At 49.4% G+C, this 25,267-nt stretch overlaps 1 protein-coding gene across 5 annotated transcripts; it reads left to right on the forward strand.

Annotated features, from left to right (window-relative positions):
• The first annotated feature begins 139 nt into the window (after window positions 1-139).
• Window positions 140-23,701, forward strand: FHL3 (four and a half LIM domains 3). 5 transcript variants are annotated; one of them, XM_027886704.1, is made up of 6 exons: window positions 140-271; window positions 19,593-19,777; window positions 19,854-20,028; window positions 20,657-20,826; window positions 20,982-21,168; window positions 21,830-23,701. In XM_027886704.1, exons 2-6 carry the CDS (start codon window positions 19,622-19,624, stop codon window positions 21,982-21,984), a joined length of 843 nt encoding a protein of 280 aa, XP_027742505.1. In that variant the 5' UTR covers window positions 140-271; window positions 19,593-19,621; the 3' UTR covers window positions 21,985-23,701. The 5 variants fall into 5 exon arrangements, with proteins under 5 accessions (XP_027742505.1, XP_027742506.1, XP_027742504.1 ...); XM_027886705.1 differs by having other exon boundaries at window positions 151-271; window positions 19,596-19,777; XM_027886703.1 differs by lacking the exon at window positions 140-271 and adding an exon at window positions 11,001-11,099 and having other exon boundaries at window positions 19,596-19,777.
• Window positions 23,702-25,267: the final 1,566 nt, after the last annotated feature.

Below are 25,267 nucleotides of genomic sequence, written 5' to 3' on the forward strand. Positions count from 1 at the left end.
CCACCCATTGGAGGTGCCCCGGGACGGGGCTCATCCCGCCGCGAGTGGGCGAGACCACTCCGCTCGCCCCCGGTCAGGGCGGGGCAGCCCCTCCCGCCACCCCAGCGCTGTGCGGGGCGGGCACGGGTTGGGCCGCCCCCGGCCCCGCCCCGGGCCGGGCTCCGCCCTCGGGGTTGGGCGGCATCGCTGAGTCGAGGCCAGCCGAGTCCAGCTTAGCCTGCCCATCGCCGGGGCGCAGAGAGGAGGACCGCGGCCCCGGGACAGCGACCAGGTGAGCTGGGGCTGGAGCTGAGGCCGAGGCCGGGGCCTGGGGTGGGAGCCGCCGCCCGATGTGGCTCCGGAGGCCCGAGGGAGTCAGGCGGGGGTGCTCCGGGGGGCTGAAGGAAAGGCGCCGTGTCCCCCCTGCCGCCTGGGGTCGCGGCATCCCCCGGGAACGGTGGTGGTACCGGCAAGGAAAGCTCCGCTTCGGGCTGCCCCGCTCACACCGATTTCCGAAAGGGAAAAACCGAAGTCTTCGGGCCATGGCCCTTTCTCAGACTGAAGTTGAGAGCATGAGGTGTATTTTATGAAGAGAGCGCTGAGACTTTACCCAACCAACAGACCCAGGAGTAAATTATAACCAAATACTCAAACACAGCCCAGGAAAATTTTCAACACATCCCTAGTGGTTGCTGTTTTTCCAGAGAATCCCAGGGTAGCTATGCTTTGTGTGTGTATGTGTGTGTGTGTGTGTGTGTGTGTGTGTGTTAGACAAAGACTCGGAAGTCACAGTTTGGGTCTTGCATTAAAAAATAGCTCAGGATCCTTTGAAATTTTTTTTTTTTGCTCACACACAGTTGTGTTTCAGATTGTGTTTTCTTACAGGTAACGTTTTTAATGTTCTCTTTATCAATTTCCAGTTCTAAACCTCTAGTTACATTAATCACTTTGACTCCTTCATGAGAACTCATGGAAATGTTGGATACATGTTCCAGTGTGCCTGGGCGAAGCGTGGTGGTAGGAATTTTTCTCCACAGACTCACAGCACAAATGGATGGCACATGCCGGGGTTATCTTCACAGGGCAGGATTTGATACTGAGGTCTCTGTACTTAAATCTGAATTTGCTATGTTCACTGTTTCCGAGTTTTGAAAACCATGAAGAAATCTTTCCAAAGTGGAAAACCTATTCTAGGAGCAGAGGGAAGGGCAAAGCTCTGGTGGATGCAGCATCCTGCTGGCAGCACAGGCCTCTGGGAAAGAGTGCAGGGACAATCCTTTTGCTTTTCTGACTCCTCTACCAAGCATTAGGAATCTGTGGCTCTCTTAGCTAACCAGGTCCTGAAACTGCCACATTTCCCTAATTTCTTTTGCCAACATGTGGTTTAACTTCCTGATAGGCAGGAAAGCAGGAAAGGGGAACTCTGATATTTCTGTCTTATTTTTGTGCCATCCTTTTTCCTTTTCCTAGGATGCAGACCATATGGTTCTCTTGCTTTTTTTGCTGTCCATTTCTTTAGAGGCACAGAGTGTCATTCTTACCCAGGTGGGTCTGTAATCTTGTACACTTTTAAGAATGGTGGCATAGCACAGGAGACAAAAATATAGGCAATATGGTTAGTTGTGGTCACTAATTATAGCAGATGCTCTACAGGAAAAGGTATGTTTTGGAATAAGAACTCCTTAAACCTGTGTGTAGAGAGTGGTGGGACACACCGGAGGCAGGGTGGAGTTCGGAACTAGCCAGAATTGCCTAGCAGGAAGCCCTGTTCTGTGATGCAGCCTTTGCTGGTCAGTTTCCAAGGGTTATGAGCTCAGTGGTGGTCTTTTCTTGTTTTGGACCTAGCAGCTTTAAGATGGAGGTGAACCCTTCACTGATGGAGCCAGAAAAAACTTCTCTGCAGGCAGGTGACCAAAATTCCCAGTGCAGTGACTTTGGAAGCACTGGGTTCTGTTCACAGCCAGGACTTGCTCTGTTGCTTGCCGGGTGAGGTTGGATGCTTTCTCTTGTGTTCCTAATTGTGGCTGAGCTGGTGCTGTTACACGGCCGGCTGGTGTTTGAAATGCCAGCAGGAAGATGGAACAAATTGATTACTCTCAGTGCTCAAAGTGATTCCCTCCCACCCTCCCTGAAAAACAACTTATATGATAATTGCCACACTGACGCACAAGATTTTGTTAGTGGCTCACCGGGATCCTGGTCGATGTCTGTGGGATTTTTGCTGCCCATAAGTTGCATGAGGCCGTGCTTGAAGGGCCCCATTTGCAGTAGTAGCCTCAGGACAGAGACAGGAGTTAAGCCTTGTTGCTCTACTTCACCTTCTGTGTGATAAAGAAGGGTTTACAGAAAACTGCAGGCTGACTGGTCTCAATAAAAACCAAACATCTTAAGTGGACAAACAGCTTCATCATTCCTTGTAATTGCTCAAGTAAGAAACTGTTTCTCCTCCAGCGTTCAGTGTTCAGTAGCCCTGGTTGGCATGGGCTGTTCTCAGAGTGCCCAGGTGCTCTGGCAGGAAGGTGCTGTTTGCAGTTTTGCTCAGAGTACAGGCGGTTACACCTCATTCCTCAGGAGACTTTGGCAGCTTTTGCTGACATAGGTGTCATTTCCATGGCCAACCTAGTAAACTTCAGAACTTGACAGTGTTTTGCCTCTGTGATGTCATCAAAATCAATTTAAATGTTTTACTTCATAAAAAAAAAAAAACAAACAAGGGGTGGACAGCTCTCACCCCAGATACCAGCTGTTTATAGGAAAGAGAGACTAGGTGTTGTGGGGCAGAGAAGCTTTACTAGCAGTATTTAATCTTCAGATTACTACCAAGAGTTTAGGGTTACTTTTAAAGTGTGTGTGCAGGCTGGGCGGTTGCAGGCGGAGGGGCCCAGCTGCACAGGCTGTGCTGTTTTGTGGGTCCCACAGCTCTGGCTGCTCTCTGGAAGGTGCTGCCACAGGCCCTGTCCTGCAGCCACTTGCCAGCGAGGAGGGGCCGCTTCCCAGGAAGGCTGGGCTGTGGTTACTGAACTCTGTCCACTCAGAAGTGGTGGAAAGGAAAATGCTCCATTCTGTGGAGATGTAGTAGCTGAGAAAAGTCCTTGGTCTTTGTTTCATCTCTTCCTTCCGTTTTGTTCTGGTTTTGGCCAGGTGTAAAATACAATTGTCAGCAATTTACAGGGAGGGGGGAGTGTCAGTTTTCCTGTTGAAGAAAATATCAAGAGTCTGATTGGGAAAGGAGAAGTTGAAGAATGTCATATGGCTTCTACCTTCCTGTATTTCACCCCAGAACTGCCTCTGCTGAATGACCAAGTTGTGTCTGTTGGTAGTTGCTAAATGGAGAACAGTTACAACATATGACTCTGCCCTTACTCCCAGGGGCCCACCAAGAGGATAATATTACTCTGTGAGGTATCAGAAAGACATGTCTATAAGGGCTAAATTAATAGTTAATCAAGAGTTATTTAGAAATGTCTTGATACAGAATCGAAATAGCAATGGAATAGAAATCCTGACATTTATGTTCTTCTAAGTGCAGTCTAACTTGGCTTGATCTGGCCTGTGGTCATCTGACTGTTAACGTTAACTCATTTCATTTTTTACTTGCCTCTGAATATATTACTGTAGATTGTCCCAAACTTGCAAACTGCAGACTTCTCAAATAATAATAATAATAATAATAATAAATTATTAAATCAGCAGCACGGATAAATATTAACTCTGGACCCCTCTGATTAGTGTAATTGCCCGAACAAGGATTTGTTGATGTTTATGTCCAACCTACCCAGAACCAGTTCTGTTCAGGAATATAAATTATCTTCCAGCACCAACCTGGTGCTGATGCCAAGGACATGATCTTGACTGCTTCCTAACTTAGCTTTGAATGTCTGAGCTGTGAGGAATGTGCTGTATCTAACCTGGAGCTCTTGGCAGCCACCAATGTCATTAATCCAGTGAGTGGAGAAGCCAGCGCAGGTGACTGGACAGCTGGAGCTGTTTTCTCTACACACAAGGGGCAAAGGAACCTCTGAATAGCTCAAGGAAATGCTCAGTGTTGTTGGAACAGTCACAGATCTGCTTCCCTAGTGCTTCCTTCAGCACATGTTACACTTGACCCTGCCAGTGCTACACACCAATAGGAGTCAAGTCATTGTCCCCAGTGGCAGATTAAACTGCTTGGCCATTGTTGAGAGTCCAAGATTTTTCTCTCTCACCCTGCTTGGATGTGCAGCCAAAGTAAACATGAGCTAATAAAAACTGTAGAGATAACAGATGCAGACTAGTTATGGACTAACTGTAGCACAAAGATGTGCAAGTTTTGTTGGCAGCTTTTCTGCTTTAGTTTTGAAGCTCAATTACCTGAAAAAGAGGTGGTACAGATCAGGTATCACTTCCTCTCTATTGCAATAGGGGAACTGTATTTATGTGTATGCATGGAATGAGAAAGGCATCTGTTAGGCTGCTGAAGATCTAGTGCCTGCCTTGCAAGGTAATTCCTCACCTGAAAGCTGAAAGTGCTGTGGCAGTCCATGCAGCTTCAGAACATTCTCCTGTGTTTCCTTTCAGTCCATTTCCTTGTTGGCAATAAATGTGTTTTCAATTGACTTTTTCACTAGCTCAGCACATCACCTGTGAGGGTCATTGCTGTGAGGTAGCACTGAAATCCACAGCCTGCTGTGGGGGTGGAAGGAGGTGAGATGTCTACATGGTTCTTGGGAGTGTCTCAGCTCATGGTAAAGGGAAGAATGAGATTGGGAGAGGGTCAAAAATCTTCCTGTGTGTGGAGCCATTGTGGAGTGACAGGGGTTGGATTGCCCCTGTATTCCTGTGGGGCAGTGCTGTTGGACAGTTGTGTTACAAAAGGTGCTACAGTGAATAGCTGGAGAAGTCTCTTAATTGTTTGGGAATAAAGCTACTTTAAAGTGCCTATATGTTGCCAGCACATATAATTACTGTGTGTCTGGAGAGGGCTGACCCACTGAAATCCTTCTGCAGTGGCTTTCTTTACTTTCCCTTTCCTGAGGGCTTTGGCTCTGGGGGGACAGTGCAGTCTTACACCCTGTCCTTCAGCCCCTTCTGCAGTGGAATGGTCAGTGGTGACCAAAAAGTTAGAGAGGAACTGAGGGATGAGAGTGTGATAAGGCATTAAAGGATTAATGGCTGCTGGGCAATAACTACCATAAACAATGCAGACAAGTCCAGATCTCGGAACAGCTTTTCCTCTTTCATCCCAAGCCAGTCATGGCTCATGCTGACAGCACACCTGGAAATGAGGTAACCGAGTACTCTGCCCACATTGTTCAGATCTGCTGGGGCTTGGGCACAGACATAGGATGTGTTTTCCCTGCTCCTAGGCAACCTTTGTTCTCCTGCAGCCAGGAAGTCTCACTGATGAGATGAGACAAGACGAGGTGCTTCTGTTCCTTTCTCAAGAAGAACACTGCTAATCCACCTGCAGTGTGACTTCCCTGAGAAATTCCCTTTCCAAATGCGGAGATCTTGCTGCTATTGAGGTATGAGATAGAAACACTTCCAGTGCTGCCCGAACATGTTATTTAGGTCAGTTGCAAGGAAGATGGCAATGTGAATCAGAGAAGGAGTTGAAAGAGAAGGAAAGTCATTAGACAGCACTTTGACATCCTCTGCCAATGCGGGGGTTTTCTTTGCCATGTTAGAACACATATTCATTGCCTTGTGCTCTCAGGACGCTCCTGGGACTGAGGAGCTGGACTGGGAATGAACAATAGGGTTGCAAAAACAGACCTTGCCTTTCTCACTCTATTAGCACCCAGTTCATGGTGTATGAGCTAATCTCACTTTCAGATAGAGAGAGAGTAATGTCTCCTCTTTATCCCTCTGGAAAACAAGATATATTGGGATCATGGCTCTGGCTGCCTTCATTTTGGGTGAATGAGTCTCCAGGAGATGCTTTCATGGAGGCATAGTCATTGTGATGGGGTGGAGCACTGACAGAGCAACTCCAGGGATGTTCCCCAGTGGTTGGCACATCGTGCCCTGCACGGGGAACATAGCAGAGCCAATGGCCTGAGTGCCCTGGGCCAGCGTTGGGCTGAAGGGCTGTCAGCAATGGTGGGAAACCTCTGAAAATGTCCCCCTGGGCAGGGCCCTGCCCCGTACTGTTTCTCTTCGCAGAGGCAGCAGCCTGAATTTACCCATTGCTCTGTAGAGACCTGTAGGCTAAAACAAATTATTTTTACACAGTAGAAAACATTGGGACCAACCTTAACTGATGAAGCAATTTGCCAACTTTTAGCTTCAAGGTCCCCAGTCCCTCAGGGCTTTCCAGCGTAATGGCTTGGGTCCATTTCCCAGAAAGATTCTCTTGGATGTGTGCTGTTGGCAATACTGTAGCTCATTACTAGCCTTTTTATTTTTCCAAGCGCCAGCTCTTGTTAGCTTCGTTCTCACAGTATTGTTTTCTTTCTAGAAGAAGCTTTTGCTGGCTCTTCTAAACTATGACATGGGAATTGCTTACTAGTTTAGATATTTTTTTTGTTTATTTTGACCCAAAGCTGCACTTTGCTCCCCTCTGTAACACTGCCAACGTAATTTCCAGTCTCTTTTAAGCATATGTTTTGCAATAATATCTAAACTCTTGGCTACAAGTAACTGCCTTACAAAGAGATTAGTATCTTCTAACGAAGGAATTGAGAAGCAAATAGTGAGAACAAAAGCAATATCTTCAGAGCCTGTAAGACTATCCTGACCTTTCCCGAAGGCCTCAGCCTGGCCCTCAGTGTTTAGGAGATGGCAGAAATCAGTGTGGACTTTGATTTGCAGAGGTGGACTTCTGCCTCACCACTGTGTTTGCGGGAAATGTGCTCAGCACATTGTGGCCATCTGGGCTTGACTGTACTATTCTGATAATCCCCAGGGAGCCTTCTCCAGCAAAGCTCATCCCTAATGGAAGTTCTCTTTGGCTGACCTTACAGGAGGCTAGTATTAGCAGTGTGGATTTTTGAGATTTGACACCGATATTCCTCATAGGAAGAAAATGGGCTTGGGAAGTGCTTTGTCCTGGGTGGGAAGGAAGGTGCCATTCACCAGATGTCCAGCTGGGCACCCAGGTGGTATTACACAAGGAGGTCAGTATTAGTGTTTTCTGAACTTCATGAGGAAGTGCTACAGGAATGCAAAGGCCACAGAGAACCAATTGGAAAATTGCCTTTGCTTTAGATGGAAGAACCAGATGTAGCGGGGGTTGAACCTGGAGCCGAGTGACAAGCAGCTGCTTGCAGAGGAAGGCGAGAGTCAGGTAAGGGGGTCCTGACAGTAGCTGGAATCTTCATCTGGATCTAAATGAAGGTCTGCTTTCAGAGGAACTGAGCTGGCTTTGCCAGAAATCAAAAGAATGGCTTGGTGCTCAGCATCCCTGGAACTGAGAGGCCAAGATACAGGCTGCCAAATTCAGAAACAAGGCAAGAACGAAACCAAACCCCCTCCCAGGCTCTGTTCTGGGACTGTAACTGCTCTGCCTCAGATGTTCAGCATTTCAGGTGTGGAAGGGTATATCCCAGTTTGAGTGGCCAGTCCCGTGGGCTGTGCTGTCTTTGAGTAGCAGGTTGTCTGCATTCCCCTTTGCACTGTGCATCTTCCAGTGTGTGTGCTTACAGTCCTGTTTTCGCTTCTCAGTCACTCTGTGCTCTTGACCCACTCACATGAGCTGCTGAACCTGTGACACTCATTTGTCTTCTGCTCCCTCCTGCCAGTCCCTGGCCAGCCCTAATGAAAAGTCTCAGCTCTTTTCTTGGCCTTTTGCACTCTCCAGTTGTGCACTGGCTGGAGCTTACTCAAGGCTGCTTGTGAATCAAACTCCCAGGAGAGTTTGTGTGCTGGTGCCGCAGAGGCTTCTCTCCACATCTGTCCTGTTGCAGTTTGTCCCTGTGTTGCCCAGGCATAAGGGACTCTCCTGCCTCTCATGCCGTCCCATCTCTGCTGGCCAGCGCTTGTCAGCCATGCCCTTGAGAAATCTTAGTGGAGACTTAGACCTGGCAGATGGAGGCTGTTACCTCATTCCACAAAAATGCTTTGTTATTGAGAAAATGGAAACTGTCTGAGGTTTGGGAGCCGAATAGAGTCACTGGTGTCTGCTTTAACCGCAGTTTGGTGGTGACTGCTCAAAGTTCCTCTCTCTGAGCATTCGCTTTTCCTACACCCATAATCTTGAAGCCATCGGAGAGCTGCAATGACTTAACTCATTAGCTGAGCAAATGCTGAATGCTGTTGCATATTCTGCAGAAACTTTGCTAAAACCTAAGCATCTTCCAGCAAAAGAAAAATGATGAGCCAAGAAATAACCCTTTGTAAGCTGTTGGCCAGAGAAGTGATTCATGTGGATACTAAGCCAAATTTAACCCTTTTTACAATCTCATCTGTGCCTCTTGTTTACTTGGTTTTGAAAAGCTGAATGAAGATTATGCAGGAACATCTTGGAGAGAAAAGGCGTACTTGGAGACTTATGCCTTGTAATTCTTAAACGCAGGTATCTGAACCCCAGTCCTGAAGAAAAACTTCTTTTCATCAGTGATTTTTAAAAGCAGTTTGCAATTTTCAGAATTGTGGATTTAGGAGTATAGGAGAAAGACTAAAGATAGGGATGAAGTGTTTGCAAGCTCGTTTTCATATTGCTGTGAATAATGACCTGGGTTAGTCCAGAAGAGCATTGACCTAAGTATAAGCCTTGTTTTAGTTAACAGATATTTGTGTGCATTTGTGAAACTGGTGTCTGATACCTCCTTTTGAGAACACTGCATAAGCATTATTCACCAGCACCCTAACAGAGCTGAGAGCAGCAGTGCTAGCTTTTTGGAAATAAAAGGAACACTTTATTTATGTATTTTTAAACTAATTAATCTTGGTGGGCCAAATAAATGTCTTCCAGCTGCTACAGATGGTTTTCACATGACTAAATATTTTGGTGCTTAGAAAAACCTAGAATACTGGAACCACAAGATATAAAGTATTTAATTATTACCCTGGAATGTAAATATGACCTTGATATTTTGAATTTGTTTGCCCAAATTTCAAGTGTTCTCTTAAAAATCCATCAAGTAACACAATTCCGATCTTGTTATCTGTAAAGCAGAGCGACTACTCAGCATCTTCTCCGAGTTTATTTAAATATCAGAGTGGGTTTCAGTAATAGGAATTTGCTGAACTAGAGAAATAACCCCAGCTGCTTAGGCAGAATCCAGAACTGGGGTTTGAGCTGTAATGGACTGGTTCCGTTCTAGGTCCCCATTTTCAGTGGGTTTACAGTGTAACTGTAAAAATCCTTTCCAGGCTGAGCTCTGCATCCTGAGGTATTTGGAAGATTTTTTAATATCAAAGGCAAATTGTAAAAACAATTAACATTTGATTTTCAGACTGTATATTACCAGTTTAGAGCCCATTCTGGCCATGTGTTGTTCCTGTTGCTGTAAAGCAACATTATTTCTTAAATGGTCCAAGCCCGCAAGATTTCCCTCACGTATGTCAGACATAATTTCTGCTGTGGTCTGTGCAGCTGTAGGTTGTACACAACCAGCATGAATATTCAGTGCTGCTTGCGAAAAATGTCTTTTTAAGGTTCTTCTAATGAAATGAAAGAAATTGAATCATGTAGGATGTGTATCTGAAAGGCCTAACCTTCAGTGTGGCTGAAAACAAAGATTTCTCTCTGAGATCCACACCTGATGGCATCATTCCTGGATATTGCTGAGATGGGAAGATTACAAAAAAAGAACAGCAACAAAAAATGTGTCTCCTGAACTGTCCCCGAGTGCAGGGATTGCTTTTGTCAGCATTGTGAGCCCAGGTGCCAGCCTAAACTGCTGACTTCTGTCTGGCTTTTGACATCACCTCAGTACCCTCATTTAAGGAAAACATGGCTTTTTCCCATCTTAAAAACTAGCCCATTTTGAACTGGTATGTAACTCTGGTGCTGCCCTACTCCAGTTCCACCTGCCAGCTCAGCCTGCTCACTGCTAAGGCCCCAAGTTTAAATAGCAGGAGCAGCTACCAAAGGCATGGTGTGGGTCAAGAGATCCGGAGTCTGGATTAGCTGTACTTTGTAACAGTACAGCACTGTATCTGTCTGTTAGAGAGTTCGAAGGGACCTTAAAGACCATGTCTCTAGCTTCCTTCTTCCTCCCTTCTTCCCTGCTTCTCCCAGAGTTTGGGTTGTGCAGTCTCCAGCCACGCATCTATAACACACATTAGTGGGGGTCACAGGCTCCACTGACAAGGATATGTGCTGCATCTTGGAAGGAGAAGAAAGATGGGACTTGGATCTTGGTTCCATTTTTAGTTCTGCTGGCCTTGCCTTGTGCCAGAACCCTCTGGGGTGCAAATCTCAGGAGAGAGATAACATTACTCCCTGTTCTTTAGGTATTATGAGGGTAAATAATGTTTTTGCTGTTAGGGAACTGAGGAAGCCACAATCTGATGAGAGGTGCAGGATATCAGCTCTGTAGAAACTAAACACTCTTGCATTGATGAAATAACACTTTCAAGTCTGTGATAGCTTTGAGTTTTAACTTCAGAAGACACAGAATAGAACTTTGAGTAAGAATGGAAGAAGACAATGCAGAGATCTTGAATAACTGGGCCCCAAGTAGATCACCCTTTTTGAGTCCCGCTGACCCTTTCCCCTAGAAATCCACAGTTCTGCTGCTCACCTTGTTAGCACCTGACTTAGTAAGTCAGGCTAACAAGGACATTCATAAGCTTTTCACTTACAGTTAGGAGTGTTGCTTATTCCCTTCTTTTAATTTCTATCATAATGACATTGAGCAATAGAAAGGGTTTGGAAGTGAAATATCTCTACACAAAATTGGAATTGGAATTCTTATGTCTCTTACGAAAATTTAAAGTAATTTGTATTGCAAGTGTCCGATTCCCAGTCACAAGTAGTGACATTTAAACTCCTGTAGGAAATGCAATCCCTGTGCTGATGTCACCCTCGGTTTATGACATGACTGCTTTTGTTCCTGGACAAGTACCTGACTCTTTTGCTAGTGAAATGATGATTTACTCTGGCTGTTGGCACCTGCTGTACCTGACCGTGGGGTGAAGTGTTGGGGAGGCCCCCGGGCAAAAGGCTGCTCCATTGCCTTCAGCAATGCAAGGTAACACAACTGCTTTAAACTTTTATCAGCGGAGGAGGTAGGGAGGGTCGCCAGTTTGGGACAAAGAGATTGTAAATGAAGCATTTTTATTATGATCAATTAGAGAACAGAGGGAGGCTTTTGGGGGCATTGATGGTGTCTCCTTGAGGTGAAGCCCCTGATCCTCTGGCTGCCTGAGCATGCGAACAGCTTTGGGCAGTCTTTCCCTTGAGTAAGAGTGCAGGTTGCTGCCTCTCCTGTCACTGAACCGAGTGGAGCATCTTCCCTGCATTGCCTCATATCAGCTGCTTCAGGGGCTGAGACAGCAGCTCTTCGTGGTGTTTACCTGGAAGTCACCAAGAGAGAAGCCTCTGTTAGTGAAAATTCTGGCTATTCAGTTCCTTTCCAACCTGTGAGAGATGTGTTTCATGTAGATTTCCTTGGAAATCTCAGATTGGAATGAGAGAATGATGCTCTGTAAGGGAGCCACAGACCTGGATCGGGGGTCTCTGATACTGTTACTTCTTTTCTATTCAGGTGGGGCTTTTTTTTTCTGTAAAGGAAGAGTTTTTCCTCTCTTTCTGAGTTTTTAAGCACAGTCCATGTGTTTACCGTGTGTGTCAGCAGCAGCTCTAGCTCCAAGACAGATATGTCTAGTGGGCAGGGGCATGGATGTTGAAAACTCCACGTTAGCTGCGTGATATAAAGGCATTCATACATTTTGTGAGCACTTGTGCCTCTTAAAAAAGCTGTTTCCACGTGATCTTTTGGATGCGGTACAGTTTTCCCTTTCATGAGTACCACCAAAGACTGTCTCTGCACAGCACAAACAGCAGCGCATGTTGCATCTTGCAGTTTTCTTTTGAGTACTTGCAAGTAGTTATTTCTTAGGGATTTTATGTGAAATATGTGACAATTGCAGCTGATGACATCTATTATTTAAATTGTGCAGTACTTTAGTGTAATTTTGAAAGGTGCCAGAGTGACTGGTTTGAAGATAACCGGCTCTGTATTGTGAAAGTAAATGACACCTTCAGTGCTGGCAAGGCAGTGGCTAGAAGAAGATGTTCCCTTCTCAAGGATCCCATCTGTCCCCATTCTGCACTTTCCTGTCCTGGCAAGGGCTCGGCTGTGCTGCCCTTGAGAGAGGGCTGTCTTGTTTCATGAGGGTTGCAGCTGGCACACACAGCATCTCCCAGGCAACAAATGATCCTAGTTTTTGTTTCAGAGCACCTTCAAGCCGTTCCTGGGATGGTAACATGAGACAGTTTGTCTTTGCCAGGATTCAGTCCTTCCCCAAATTTAGAAGCTGCTCACATGGTGCGGGCTGTGGGCCTGGCATTGCCTCTGCTTGCAAGGGACACGGGCAGCTGTAGAAAGCACTTTATAGGGAGATTGTCCTTATTCCTTGGGCAAAGAGCCGGCGCAGGTGGAGAGGCCCACAGTTAGTGATTGGACTGTGGGAGAGAGTGTGTGCACTTGAGTATCACCACAGTCTCCTGTCACCTTCCTGGCTTTCTCTTTCTTCTGCTTTCTGAGAGCCCCAAAAGGCACAAAGCTGCCAGGGCTCTAATGCATGTTACCTCTCTCCATCAGCAGATGTGCTTATATGCAGGAAACCCAACTGCAAATGTTCATGTTTGGGAGAAAAAGAATCAAATCGGAAAAGGGAATATTTTGACCAAATTTGGTGAAAAAATTCACTTTGCCCTTTAAGTAATAGGCATGCATTAAATAAAGCATGTCTGGGTTATGTGTCTTTTCCTGCTACTGGAAGTCAAAGTTGCTTTGTTTATTGAAAAAAAAGCTGAAGCTGAGCAGAGCCTTAATAAGCAAAAGAGCTTTCAGGCTGGGGAGACAGGGAATAAGGCACTGGGCTCAGACCATACAGGTTGGTTTTCAGCATGCGAGCACAAAACATGCTCACTGGCACTGCATCCACTGCTTGAGGCAGCCCCTTGATTGCTTTTGTGGGCAAAACAGAGGTATAATCTCATAAGTACCTTTTATTCAGAACTACAAAAAACTTTGTAAACACTAAATTAAATTATGTATCTATCACCTCAGAAATAAGAATGGCTTCATCCTCAATTTAAAAAGCAGCTGCCTCTAAGGGAACGAAAAGTGCAAACTGCAGCATAAGGCTTGAGTTGTGAGAGAACATTAGGGAAATAGAGTGGAATTACATTATTTTGCAGTGATATCTGCACTGAGATGCACAGGCCCCAAGAACTGGCAACTAGAGCAGTCAGATTATGTTTTCTGCATATAGGCTGTGATGTCTGTTTGAATTGCAAGATTCTTGTGTACTGAGCAGATCCAAGATGAAGGTACATTGGCCTCAGTGTGCAGTTAGTCATTTCCTGTCATGCTTTCATGCTTGAACTCTGGTGTACTGAGTATGATCTTTATTTCATGGGGCTAAGAGATTTTGAAATACTATTGCCAGAGTACTGGGTTTGTGCAGTTGGATAAGCAGTGAGGCATTATATGGCTGTGGGTTACATGGGCATAAACTAATTCAGTCCGAAATTAAACTTTAAGTGCTAGATTATAAATGCTCACAACATGCTTATTGAGCACAGTTGCACACCTGTTCCTTGCTCCTTTTTAAGAACTAACAAGAGCAGCCCTCTCCCTGGACTTCAGCTCTTGCTCCTCTTTATCACACTGAAGCTCCTGTGATCAGTCCCACTGGGCTGGGGAGAAGTTTCTGATGTGTTCCTGTTTTGCGCCTCTGCTCTTAGGCTTCCTCCATCAGTTAATGGTGTGTTTGAATGTGATGGGTCCAAACTGCCCAAATGGTTTCAGTTCCTGACTTCCTGTTGAGTGCACAGAATTTGCTTACTTTGTACTCACTCATTTTGAATAAGATTAACAGCTTGAACAAACATTGCACTTTAATGTCAGAAAACTGACACAGGCTGCCTGCTCTGAGTGCCCCCAGATAGCTCTGCCGCTGTTAGCTGCACCTCTGAAGGGCCAGGATTTTGTTCAGAACCTGAAATAGCTTATTAACTCTTAGAGATGTTTAGTAATAAATTTTTAACTCTGAAACCATTCCCTCCTTTCTTCCTGGGCAGGGTTTTTAATTTTATGGTTGTGTAGTAGGAACTCTTCAGCTTCTTTCTCTGACCCTGGTAGAATTAACTTTCCCTAAAGAAAGTAAGTCCAGAGCAAGGGCTGAATTGTCTCTTGGGTCTCTGCCTGCGCTGCCAGGACCTCAGGAGTCCAGCCTGGTGGTGGCTGTGCCTGGCACTGTGGCCATTTGCCATTGCTCACCTTGGCCCGGGTGTGGTGTCTCTGTCATAGCTATGCAAACAGGGCAGGGCTTCCTGCAGGCACTTCCAGGCAGGCTGGGGGCTGGCAGCAGGGGAGAGTTCCTTAGTTTAATGGTAAAATCAGACATCTGTGGGACAGGTGTGCTTTTGGCACTTGCCCTTTATCTGTATGCGGAGCTGTCAGGAGGAGTCTGTGATGTGGTTTTGCTTTTTAGATGGGGTACCTCAGAGATCTGAACAATGGGAAACCCTCATTTTCTCATTTTAAGATTATATTAAAATCATGCAACAATTTCGGTCTTGTGGTTTGTCAGATGCTTTAACAGATTCTGCTATTTCTTCCAAAATTGTGGGCATTTTCAGGAAGCTGCCTACTTAGCTGAGCAAGGGTGCTTCTAACAGCACTTATTTCATTTGAATGCATAGTGTTTCCTTACAGCAGTGCCAGCCTTTTTTCTCAGTCTGCTGAAGAGCCCAGAGTAGCCTGTGACTGCTCTGGGCAGGAGGGTGTCCTGCCCACACTTGGGGAAGTGCCTGTGGTGCAGCTTGCTCAGCAGAGCTTGGTGTATGCACATCTGTAAACTCATCACCCCAGTGGTACAAGAGGAGGCTGTGGCCCCTACACTCATCTGATTCATTTATCTCCTGCCTTCAAGGCTGACCTTAAGAACCAAATTTTCCCTGTGTGTTTGAGAAATGACCTGCAGCATCCTCTGGTTATTCTGGTGATGGGAAAGCTGCCACGTGAGGCCTGTGGCTGTGCTTATGGTCCCTGCAAGGACTCTGCTCCTTACCACGCCAGAGCCCCCCTTCATACTTGAGATGTCAGAGCTGTCCCAGGGGAGGCTGAGGCTGGAAGGCAGCTCGAAGGTGAGAGCTGAGGGCAGGAAGTGACTCAGTGGTGCTTTGAGCAGGCGGGTGAAGGCTTGATGCAACACAGCTCCTGAGGGTGCCCCATGCAGGCTGGGTCTGGCTGGGTCAGCCTGAAGGAACGCTGTGCAGCTCTGCCCAGCTGCCTCTAGCTCTTCTCTAAGATCACCAGACTGCTCTTCCACCTGCAGCAGGTATGGAGCAGTGCTGGTGGGTTTGGGAGCAGAGCAACAGGGTGTACAGACAAGCAGAAGCGTGAGGAGGTACAGAGAGACCCCCACAGCACCCCAGAGAGCTGGCCCCCCACTCCCCAAGAGTGCCAGGACATGCAGTGACCCTGTGCAGAAGTGCTGTCAGGAAACACAGAATGAAATGGAGGGGCTGGAGCTGTTCCTCAGAACGAGCAGCTGGTTTCCCTTTTAGGGTCGGCAGCAGGCAGAAACAATTTCATGCAGATTCCAGGACCCATAAAGGTTCTGGAAAGGCAACAGGAATAAAAAGTGTTCTTCTCCTCTGCTGACCTTGGAGCACTTTGAGGACTGTCTTCCAAAGCCATGTCCCTGAACAGTTTCATCCTTACATGGGGAATACTCGCCTGCCCCAGCAAGGTTGTGCCTTTTCTTCTGCATGTCTTTTTAGGTGTGAACTGCAACTGCTTGTTGCTGTGCTCAGGCAGCCCCAGGGAGGTGAGAATAGGCAGGGACCTGACAGACAGTCAGAAGCAGATTTATTCCTGTGTCCTGGAAAGATTAAGTGTTTCCCTAGGAATAGCCTAATGGGTTCCTCTAGGATGACTCTGTGGAGCAGCTGGTTGCGACCTGACAACAAACAACAAACTGGTGTGAAGTTACATAAGGTTAGAGATTCACCACACACACACACAGACACACACACACACACACACACACACACACACACACACACGACTGCACGCTGAAGGAATTGGTTGTATCAGGAACAGTCTGAAAAGGCCAGTTAAGCTCTTCAGTGATTGTGTGGAGCAGAAAGCCAGGCCCTGGACTGTCTGTACTGCCTCCTTTGCATAACAAATCCCCGGTTTACCAGCACTAAAATTAATGTAATGATCTCCTGGGGCTGTTGCTAAGCCTCAGCCATCGGCTACAGACTGGGGTGTCATTGGGTGCACGTCACTCTCTAATTAGAAAGTGGACTTTGCTGTGCGTCCTTGACAAATTGCTGACCTTTCCCATACATGAGGCTATTCTGAGCTCTGCTTCAGACTGATCAGATTTGCATCCGGGAGCATTTTGAATGTTGTTTGTGAGTGGAGCTCTTGTTCCCAAAGCTGTTTGTTCATGGGCACAGGAGAGGACTGAACTTTCTTTGCTCCATGAGCACAACTATATCTGTCAGAGGGTAAGCGTAGGCAGCTGGCAGGCATATATCTGTGTTTATTTTTGCCCTCCAACAGCCAGTAAGACAGCTGAGCAATATCCCACATCCAGCTCCATCATCTCTGTGTACGAGGGACCTGCTTCAGCAGACCTCATCCCCCAGCACCACAGCCATCTGGCAGTGGCCAAACACTCTATTTGCAACTGCAAGCCCATCATTTTAGAGCAGCACCTTGGTTAGCATTTGAAGGCATTCCTGACATCAGCCCAGCACACAGCTGATGTTTACAGGGTGGTGCAGGATGAGCACATGCTCATTAGCACTACAGCAACAAGCCTGTATTGTACCTTCTACATCTGAGCCTCTGTTAAAAGGGTTTTTAATGCATTTTAAGACTCCACCTCTTTCCTTCATGTATGGAAGCAATTTCCAGGTTCCTTACTACAATCACAGTAAGAATTGTGGGCTTTTGTACTATTTCTTTTCCTTCACTTCTTATGTGCCCCCTTCCTCTTCCCGGTGCACTCAGTCTCGCAGTGCCACATCCTCAGGGGCAAGGATGCCGCGTTTGCTTTGGTGCTGCCCAGGGCTTTGACACCCCTGCCCAGCACTGCATGTGAGGCCAGAACGAAGGGAGCAAACAGCTTATCTAATACAAATAACCCTGAGCAAACTTCCTGGGCCTGTTCTTGTTCTGTAGAAAAGGCAGCGCAAAGTCTGCTCCCGTGTGTACTCACCGCAGCCTTGGCCACATGAGGCTGCTGGGCCTGGCTTTGCTGCAGCCCGGGTATCTGCCAGTCTAGCCCTCTCCTGGGGCAGCCTGGGGGGCAGCACTCAGCTTGTAACGTGCAGCAGGCATTTGGAGACTTTGTGGAGAAACTACTCAGAGTGGAGGCAAGCCCAATCTACTCCTTCAGGGTCCTTTTTGTTCTCAGAGGGCTTATGTTTCTTCTTCTTCTGACAGTGTCAGGGTCAGGGCAGCAGTGCTCAGAAAGCTGAGTCCCTGGTAAAACCCCAGCTTTCTCCATTCAGGTTGCTTTTCCTTCCCTTGTGTTTTCTGATGTCCTCTGAGCCCGTATGACAGGACTACAGAGCTAAAGCACAGCCCATTGAGCAAACATGGAAGCTGCCTGCACTGGCAGTGCCACAGCTCCTAGGGCAGGAGTGGCCCTTTTATTCAAGACACACCTTGGAAAGTTTCCTTCACTGGGGCTGGGAGGAGGAGGAGGAGGGTTGGGAATTTCATTTTGTTCTTTGCCAGAGAGAAAGGTCCCAGGTGGCTTCAGGGAGCGAAGGCAAGTGGAATAGCAGAGGAGGCAGCAGTGTGTGAGAAGTGGCCAGGAGCTGTGTGGGGGATATGGGAGCTGCTGCCTCATTAGGGGAGCACCTCATGGGGTGTCCAAGAGGGAAGGGACAGTGGGGGAGCCAGCCCAGGCTGGGAGCAGAGCTGGGGTAGCAGGTCCAGTTCAGCACCCTAGCACCTGTCTGGCTTTGCTGTGCAAACCACCTTGTGCCTGCCGCATCTCCAGTAACAGACTGGACATTGCCTTGTTCTGTGGGCAGCATATGGGGCTGCCAGTCAGGGCTCTGGGGAGGCTTGGTGGCCTCAGCCTATGCTGCTCACAGGGACCCTCTGCAGAGCTGGTCCCACAGCCACGTGTGCAGGCCACACTGGAGGGCACGGATCGGGCAGTGTCCGGGGCGGCAGCTGGGAACCAGTGTCTGAAAAGGGATTTTGTTCCCCTTCAGTTGGTCACGTAGCCATGTGGGAACAGTGGATTTATTCTCCGGCAGTCCTATCGGCACATACCAGAACTGACAACAGCTGGGAGCTGTGTGGCTTGACCAAGAATAGCCCTAGGGAGCTCAGGGCTGTGAGTCAGAGCTTTCTGGATCGGCTCCTGCCCTGGAGGCAGCCTCCCAACCTATGGCAAGGGAGCCTGTGGGGAGGGGGAACAGGGGCTGACAGGGAGCTCCCTGCCCCTTAAATGCTGGAGATGGAGCCATAATTGCTCTTTCTGAAGTGGGTGGGTTCACGAAGAACGCTGCAGTGTGGGGTGCTCTGTAGCTGATGGCTCAGATGTAATTCCATGGGCTTGTCTACACTTGACAGCAACCTGGGTTAAAGAAGGCTGTGATTTTGCAAGTGGAAAACTCCATATTTAGGAATGACCAGGTTAAACTAAACAGGAGGAATGTACTGTTATCCTGGAGTTAGTGCTCCAAAGAAAGCAAAACAGTTCCACAAACCTGTTGTCTGTGAGGGAGACAAGGGGCAGGGAAAGATGTCTGGTCTCTTGCATGCAAAGCCCCAACAGCTCTATTGCTTGTGGAACATGCACCTGCCCTGACAGCTTCTCCCTGGGAAGTGTCTGTAGCTGGAGCAACATGTGCAGAACGGTTTGCTGGGATGAGGCTCTATAGCTAGGCAGTGTGGGGTGCCCGATTCCTGCTTCCCTGAGGAGCAGCTGCTTTAAAGCTCTGGAGAAGTTCCAGGGTTTGAGCTGCTGGCAGGTCCTCAGGGAGAGCTTGCAGCCATTGGGAGGAATCCTGCCATGAGCCATGCTGGGGAGGGAGCGTGGCTTTCCGAAGGGCAGCTGGGCAGACAGATCTCCTTCAGAGTGCGTGGCTCTCTGACGTGGCACCCACATGGCCTGTGTGTGGTCTTGGTTTTGATGCCTTTCAAAACTTTTTATGCAAAAAATTTCTCCCTTTTGGTCCTCATTTACACTTTGCTTCCCAGGATAACAGTGAGGAGCTCAGCTATGTGCTGATGTGTCCAGGTTTTCTGAGTGGTGCTGAAGTGCTTCATTGCAGGCCCTGATGTCTGCAGCTCTTTGGGAAGCTTATGCAGCCCCAGAGCAGGAGCACAGTGCAAGTCTGTGCCCTTTGGCTTAGTGCAGAGACTCGGGGTCCTTGCCCTCTGGAGGTGGCAGGGTGGCACAGGGACATCTCAGGCAGTGTGGCAGTGTAAGCTGATACTAACCCACATCTGCCCTGATCTCAGCAGGTGAAGGAGGCCCTCAGACTGGCACCATGACAGAGTGCTTTGACTGTGACAACTGCAAGGAGTCCTTGTATGGGCGCAAGTACATCCAGATGGACAACGGCCCATACTGCATCCCATGCTATGATGCCCACTTTGCCAACACCTGCGATGAATGCAAAGAGCTGATCGGCCACGACTGCAGGGTGAGTACAGGGCCCTCAGCCAAGTAGGTCAGTTCCCAGGGCTATTGGTCCCCTCCTCATTCCACTGTGCTCCCAGGAGCTGTACTATGAGGATCGCCATTACCACGAGCATTGCTTCCGTTGCTTCCGCTGCGACCGCTCCCTGGCTGACGAGCCGTTCACCTGCCAGGGCGAGGAGCTGCTGTGCAATGACTGCTACTGCAGCGAGTTCTCCTCCAAATGCATTGCCTGCGAGAAGACTGTCATGCCAGGTAGGAGCAGGCAAATTCAAGCACTGCAGTCCATTCCCGGTCCCTTGGTGTCAGCTGGGGCTGCAGGTCCGGTGCAAGAGCAGTGAGGAAAAGAGCTAAATCTCTGCTCTCCTGCCCTCCTGTTATTGCACACAGAGGGCTGGGCCCTTTGCTTGTCCAGCAAGACAGCAGGATTCAAAGCTGCAGTCGCCACAGCAGTCCCATCTGTCTGCTACCCTTTTTCATGGGAAAGTGAATGGGGGAGGAGATAACAAATGGTTTCCTGGGCATTTTCTGCTGTGTGCTGACAAGAAGAAATGACTGAAGGTGCATGAGTGTCTCTGGAGATGGCCTGAAGCAAAGGCATGTGTCTTTGCTTGGCCATTCTGGCACCATCTTCAAATGTGGGTTACATCAGGCATTTCTGCCACGGCCTGTGTGCAGGTGTGGGTGTTCCCACAGCCCTCCCTTGTGGCTGGGGTGTGGGCCAGGAGCCCCCCTCTCCACCTGCCCGTGGTTCTGAACTGCCATGGCAAGGGCAGGCACAGAGCCAGATGTCCCAGACCACCTTTCATCCTGCCCAGCCCCCCGTGTCCCCACGTGTGTGTGTGTGCTGCTCCCTTCTGTCACTGCAGGGCTCTCTCTGCAGGGTCCCGTAAGCTGGAGTACAATGGACAGACCTGGCACGAGCATTGCTTCATATGCAGCAGCTGCCAGCAGCCCATTGGGTCACGGTCCTTCATCCCAGACAAGAAGGATTATTACTGTGTCCCCTGTTATGAAAGCAAGTTTGCTCCTCGTTGTACTCGTTGCAAAAAGGTACGTATAGCCTGACAGCCTGGAGTCCTGAGTTCTGAGATAGGGAACTCCCCACTCCTGCCTGAGCCCCACCAGAGGAGGGTTCAGGTGCCAGCACCCCAGCTGGGCTGTTTCCCTTTGCCTGCATGTCATCAGCATGCACTCTCTTCCTGCAGACCCTGACAAAGGGAGGAGTGACCTACCGGGATGAGCCCTGGCACAAGGAGTGCTTTGTCTGCACAGGCTGCAAGACCCCCCTGGCTGGGCAGCAGTTCACCTCCCAGGACGACAACCCATACTGCATCAAGTGCTTTGGGAACCTCTATGCCAAGAAGTGCAGCGCCTGCACAAAGCCCATCACAGGTGAGCATGGCAGCTCTCTGAGGAACCCCATGAGGGGGGAGCTCTTTGTTGCAGTGCTCCTGGGGCCACTTGTCTCCCTTCGTCTGCATCTTTCAAAGTGGTGAGCTGTGTCCCATGGGAGGAATTTCCTCTGCCCACAGGTAAAGGCTCCTAAAGTGACCCCTCAAAGCATTATCTCATGTCTCTAGCTTGCCTTGTTTGATATTGGTTGCCATGTCTTGTGGAAAGGTTGCTCACAGATCAGGAAAGCCTGGGACTTCCAGCCGTACCTGGAGCAGCACTGGGTGCAGGGGAGTCTGGACCTGCCATACCTGCCTAAGGCAGGGGAAGTAGAGGATCCTCTCCTGCAGAACACCCTAAGAGAGTCTGGCCTCCTTCCTGCCCTCCCCCACTTGACCATCCCCCTTGCAACTCCCATTCTCTTGCTGCTGGGAAGGCAGGAGAAGCCATGAATCAGCTGGTGACTCAAAGGATGATTCCGACTGCGGGCAGCTCCCAGGCACCCACTTCCCCTCTGGTCCTTATCAGTTCGTTGCAGTCCTGGGCAGAAGAGGGTCACAGCCCACCAGTCCAGCCACTGCCAGCAGAGAAGGGAAGCTCCTACGGAGCCTCTGCACTTTCCCCAGGGGCTCTGATACTGTTCTCTTTGTCCCTCCTGCAGGCTTCGGTGGTGGAAAATACGTCTCTTTTGAGGACCGTCACTGGCATCACAACTGCTTCAACTGTGCCCGCTGCAGCACTTCACTGGTGGGAAAGGGCTTCATCCCTGACAAAGATGAGATCCTGTGCCGCGACTGCAGCAGCAGTGACCTATGAGTCTCCGAGGACACCGCGGGGCAGGGCTTCCTCTGTTCTTCAGGGCCTCTGTGCCAGATCTCCCAGCAGCATTTCAGGGGCCAGGCACAAGGCATAGGAGATGGGGGCTTGGCCCCGAACCGCGGTGTGTTCAGGGGGTTCTTGTGCCCCCTCCCTGAAGGCTAGAGTACGCTATGCTATGGCTCTGTGCAGAGTTGAAGCTAAATAAAATTGAAAAAGGAGCTTCAAGGCCCCCATTATTTACTCTTTCTTTTTGCTTCCAGTCTGACCAGGCACGAGCTGAGCCCAGGGCCCCAGCTGAGTAAAGGGCAGCTTCAGCACTGGGCTGCATCTGCACGCTGGCAGCATGTCTTTGCCCCCCAAGCACGGCGCTGACTTCCCTCTTTTCCCCATGTGGTTCCCTCGCTCTGTGTGACACAAGGCAGTGGCTGTGCAGGGGGCATGCAGCTCAGCTGTGCTGGGTTAGGGCCGTTACCACCACCACCACCATACACGTGGCTGACCTGAGCATGAAGGGTCCTCTGCTCCATTTGGAAGGACTGGGGATGCTAGGCTGGAGTGTTGCCAGAAGAGCATGTTTGTCCTGCCAGATCTCTGGAATTCTATAGCACCTCACCGTTTGCAGGCCAGACCCTTTGCTCAGTGCCTCTGTGGAGGTGCTCTCTCAGCTGTGAATGAGGAGCTCAAGTTGTTCATAGGTACAGGGTGTTCTGCCCACCCCCACCTCCCTGCCCCTTTCCCATCCCCCTGTGCCATGACCTCCCATGGCTGCAGTGGCTAAGCTGGAGCTGGGGCTGTTGGCCCGCTGCTGTTCCCCTGAGACGTGCCTAACTGAGCCCCTGAGAAGGGTGTGCTGAAGGCTGAGAGCACTGAGGGCTTTATTCCCACTCTATCCTTTTCATGGGGATCCATGGCACAGGCACTGCTGTACAGAGCCCAGCTGCCTGTGGCACTGGGAACACCAGATACCTCTGTTAATTCAGGGAGGGGAGTGTTGCCCACAGGCCGTGGCTGTTCTTGGGAGCTGCTGGGAGTACTGGGAGGGAGGGTCTGTGGGAGCACAGAGCTCCAGCATGGAGGGCAGCCTGTGTCCCCCTGCGGTGAGCATCACCTGTGGAGGCTCCCCCCAGCCACACTCACTGTGTCCCAAATGAGAAGCAAAGCAAAGGTGGCATCTGAGGGGGAGCTTTGCATAGCCCAGGTCCCTGTGCTGGCCTTAACTGTGCAAAATAGGATGTCTTGAGCCATCCTTGCACAATGACTGAGTGGCCCCACTCAGGCCCTTCAGCAGTAGCATGCCCGTGCCTGCCTTGTTTCTACATCATTCTGCTTCTGTCTTGCTGGAGCACTTACGCTAACCCTGCTTTCCTGCTTATCAGCCATATGCTTTTCTGAAAGCTTGTTCTTGTGGGTTTTTTTTTTCCTTTTGTACTCATTTGTCATGATTATCTGTCATTTTGTACCAAACTACAGGATGAAGGGGCTAGCCCCCTACCCGGGCTTCACTTAGGAACAGAAAATGTTATGCATGTTGAAATGTTAGTAACTTTGTATTTAGATCCTTGTTGAACTCCTGTTTGGAAGCTTTAATGCCAGTAAATTGGAGTTTGTGTGTTTGCTATTCTGAGGAGCTTGGAGCTGTTTCCAGAAGGAATTGCCTTAAACTTCACCCTCCATTGTATTTCCTACAGCTTTTTACAATAAACTGTTTTAGAGATACTTACTCTCCTTTGTCTCTCAAACAGCAGTCACAGGGCAGAGCACTGTCTGAGTTGGTGCTGGGCTCTGCTCAGCCTTGTCTTGCCCCAAACTCCATCCTGGGGACAGCCAAACTCCACAGTGCTCGTGTCTCTCTTCCCAAACCAGAGCCCAGCATCAGCTGCACCAGTCCCGTGGTTATGGTAGAGGAGAACAGCAGCTCCCTCCTCCCACTGTGGGGCTGTGGTGGGTTCCTGGGGCTGGAGCTGCCTGTCTGTCCGTGCCTGCTGTCTGTTCAGGCAGGCAGCTCTGCAAGACAGGCCCTAGCAGGACTTAGGCACTGCTCGATGCCTCAGCGCCCCCGGGCTGGATCTCTGCAGTGCCGGCCCATGTCCCAGGCCCATGTCCCATCGTGCAGAGGAGCCTCCCTGCCCTGTGGTGGGCATAGCCCGGGAATGTTGCTGGAGCCTTCAGCGAGGTGTCTGTGGTCCCTCCTGGCAGCCTTCCCTGAAACACTGTGTTCTCGTTACTCGTGTTTATCAGCCCAGCAACCATTTATTCCCTAACATATAAAACTATTTTCCGCAGATTCCTGTACATTTACCAACAGCTGCCATGGCTTCCCCTGGGCTCGCCTGCCCTGTTCCCCAGCGCTCTGCTCAGCCCCCCTGCGTGGGGGCAGGACAGGCACAGCCTGCAGGGCTCTGCTTGGGCCTGTGGCAGTGGCACATTCCTGACTGCCTCAAAGGCTCCCGCTCTGGCAGCTGATGGAGTTTTTCAGCAGGGTTTTTGTTGCTGTTCCTGCCCTGTGACTCGCGCTGGGCTCTGGTGCCGCTGCGGGGCCTCAGAGGGTGAGCGAGCAGCCCCAGCTCGGAGTTTTCCGGCTGAGCTCTCCAGCAGCAGCACCACAGCCCAGGGTTCCTGCAGCACCCTTTCCAGGGATTAACCACAAAAGGTTTCTGTACAAAGGGCCCCTGGGCTCCTCTTTCAGTCATTCTCCAGAGCCTCACGTTTTTAACCAAAAAAGGAAATGACCCAGCTGCACATAGCGCTGGAACATCTGGATTTTATCCCTGTCATGAATGGGTCATGGCTGTGCACAGCCCAGCGCCTGATTTACAGAAGGGGAAGGGTGATGTCATGCACAAACATCCCTCAAGACTCCTGAGTGCACGTCTGAAACAGTTGTGGAAATTTTATTAAGCACAAGGAGCAGTGTGAGGGGGATCAGACTGGGGCTGCTGTGCTGTGGAGGGAGGAGTGGAGGAGCTGCTGGGGGTGCAGGGACAGCACTGAGGGTGCAGAAAGAGGCCTCGGCATTCACCAAATGTGCCCGAGCTGTGCTCTCCTGCACCACCATTGCAGGTCAGCCCCGATGGGCAGAACCAGATCCAAGCCACCACCTGGGGGTCCTGTGCAGGGCCAGGAGTTGGACTTTGATGATCCTTGTGGGTCCCTTCCAGCTCGGGCTATTCTGTGATTCCATGTATTTCAGCTCCCAACCCCTGTGGTTGCCCCAGGATGGAATGGCACCTTCTGGACCAACCCTCTCCCACTTCCTCCCAGGGGTGCTGCCATTCGTGGG

Source organism: Empidonax traillii, unplaced genomic scaffold (assembly GCF_003031625.1).
Source record: "Empidonax traillii isolate 1590-97213 ecotype Southwest subspecies unplaced genomic scaffold, ASM303162v1 scaffold192:size804837, whole genome shotgun sequence".
Lineage (NCBI taxonomy): Eukaryota > Metazoa > Chordata > Aves > Passeriformes > Tyrannidae > Empidonax > Empidonax traillii.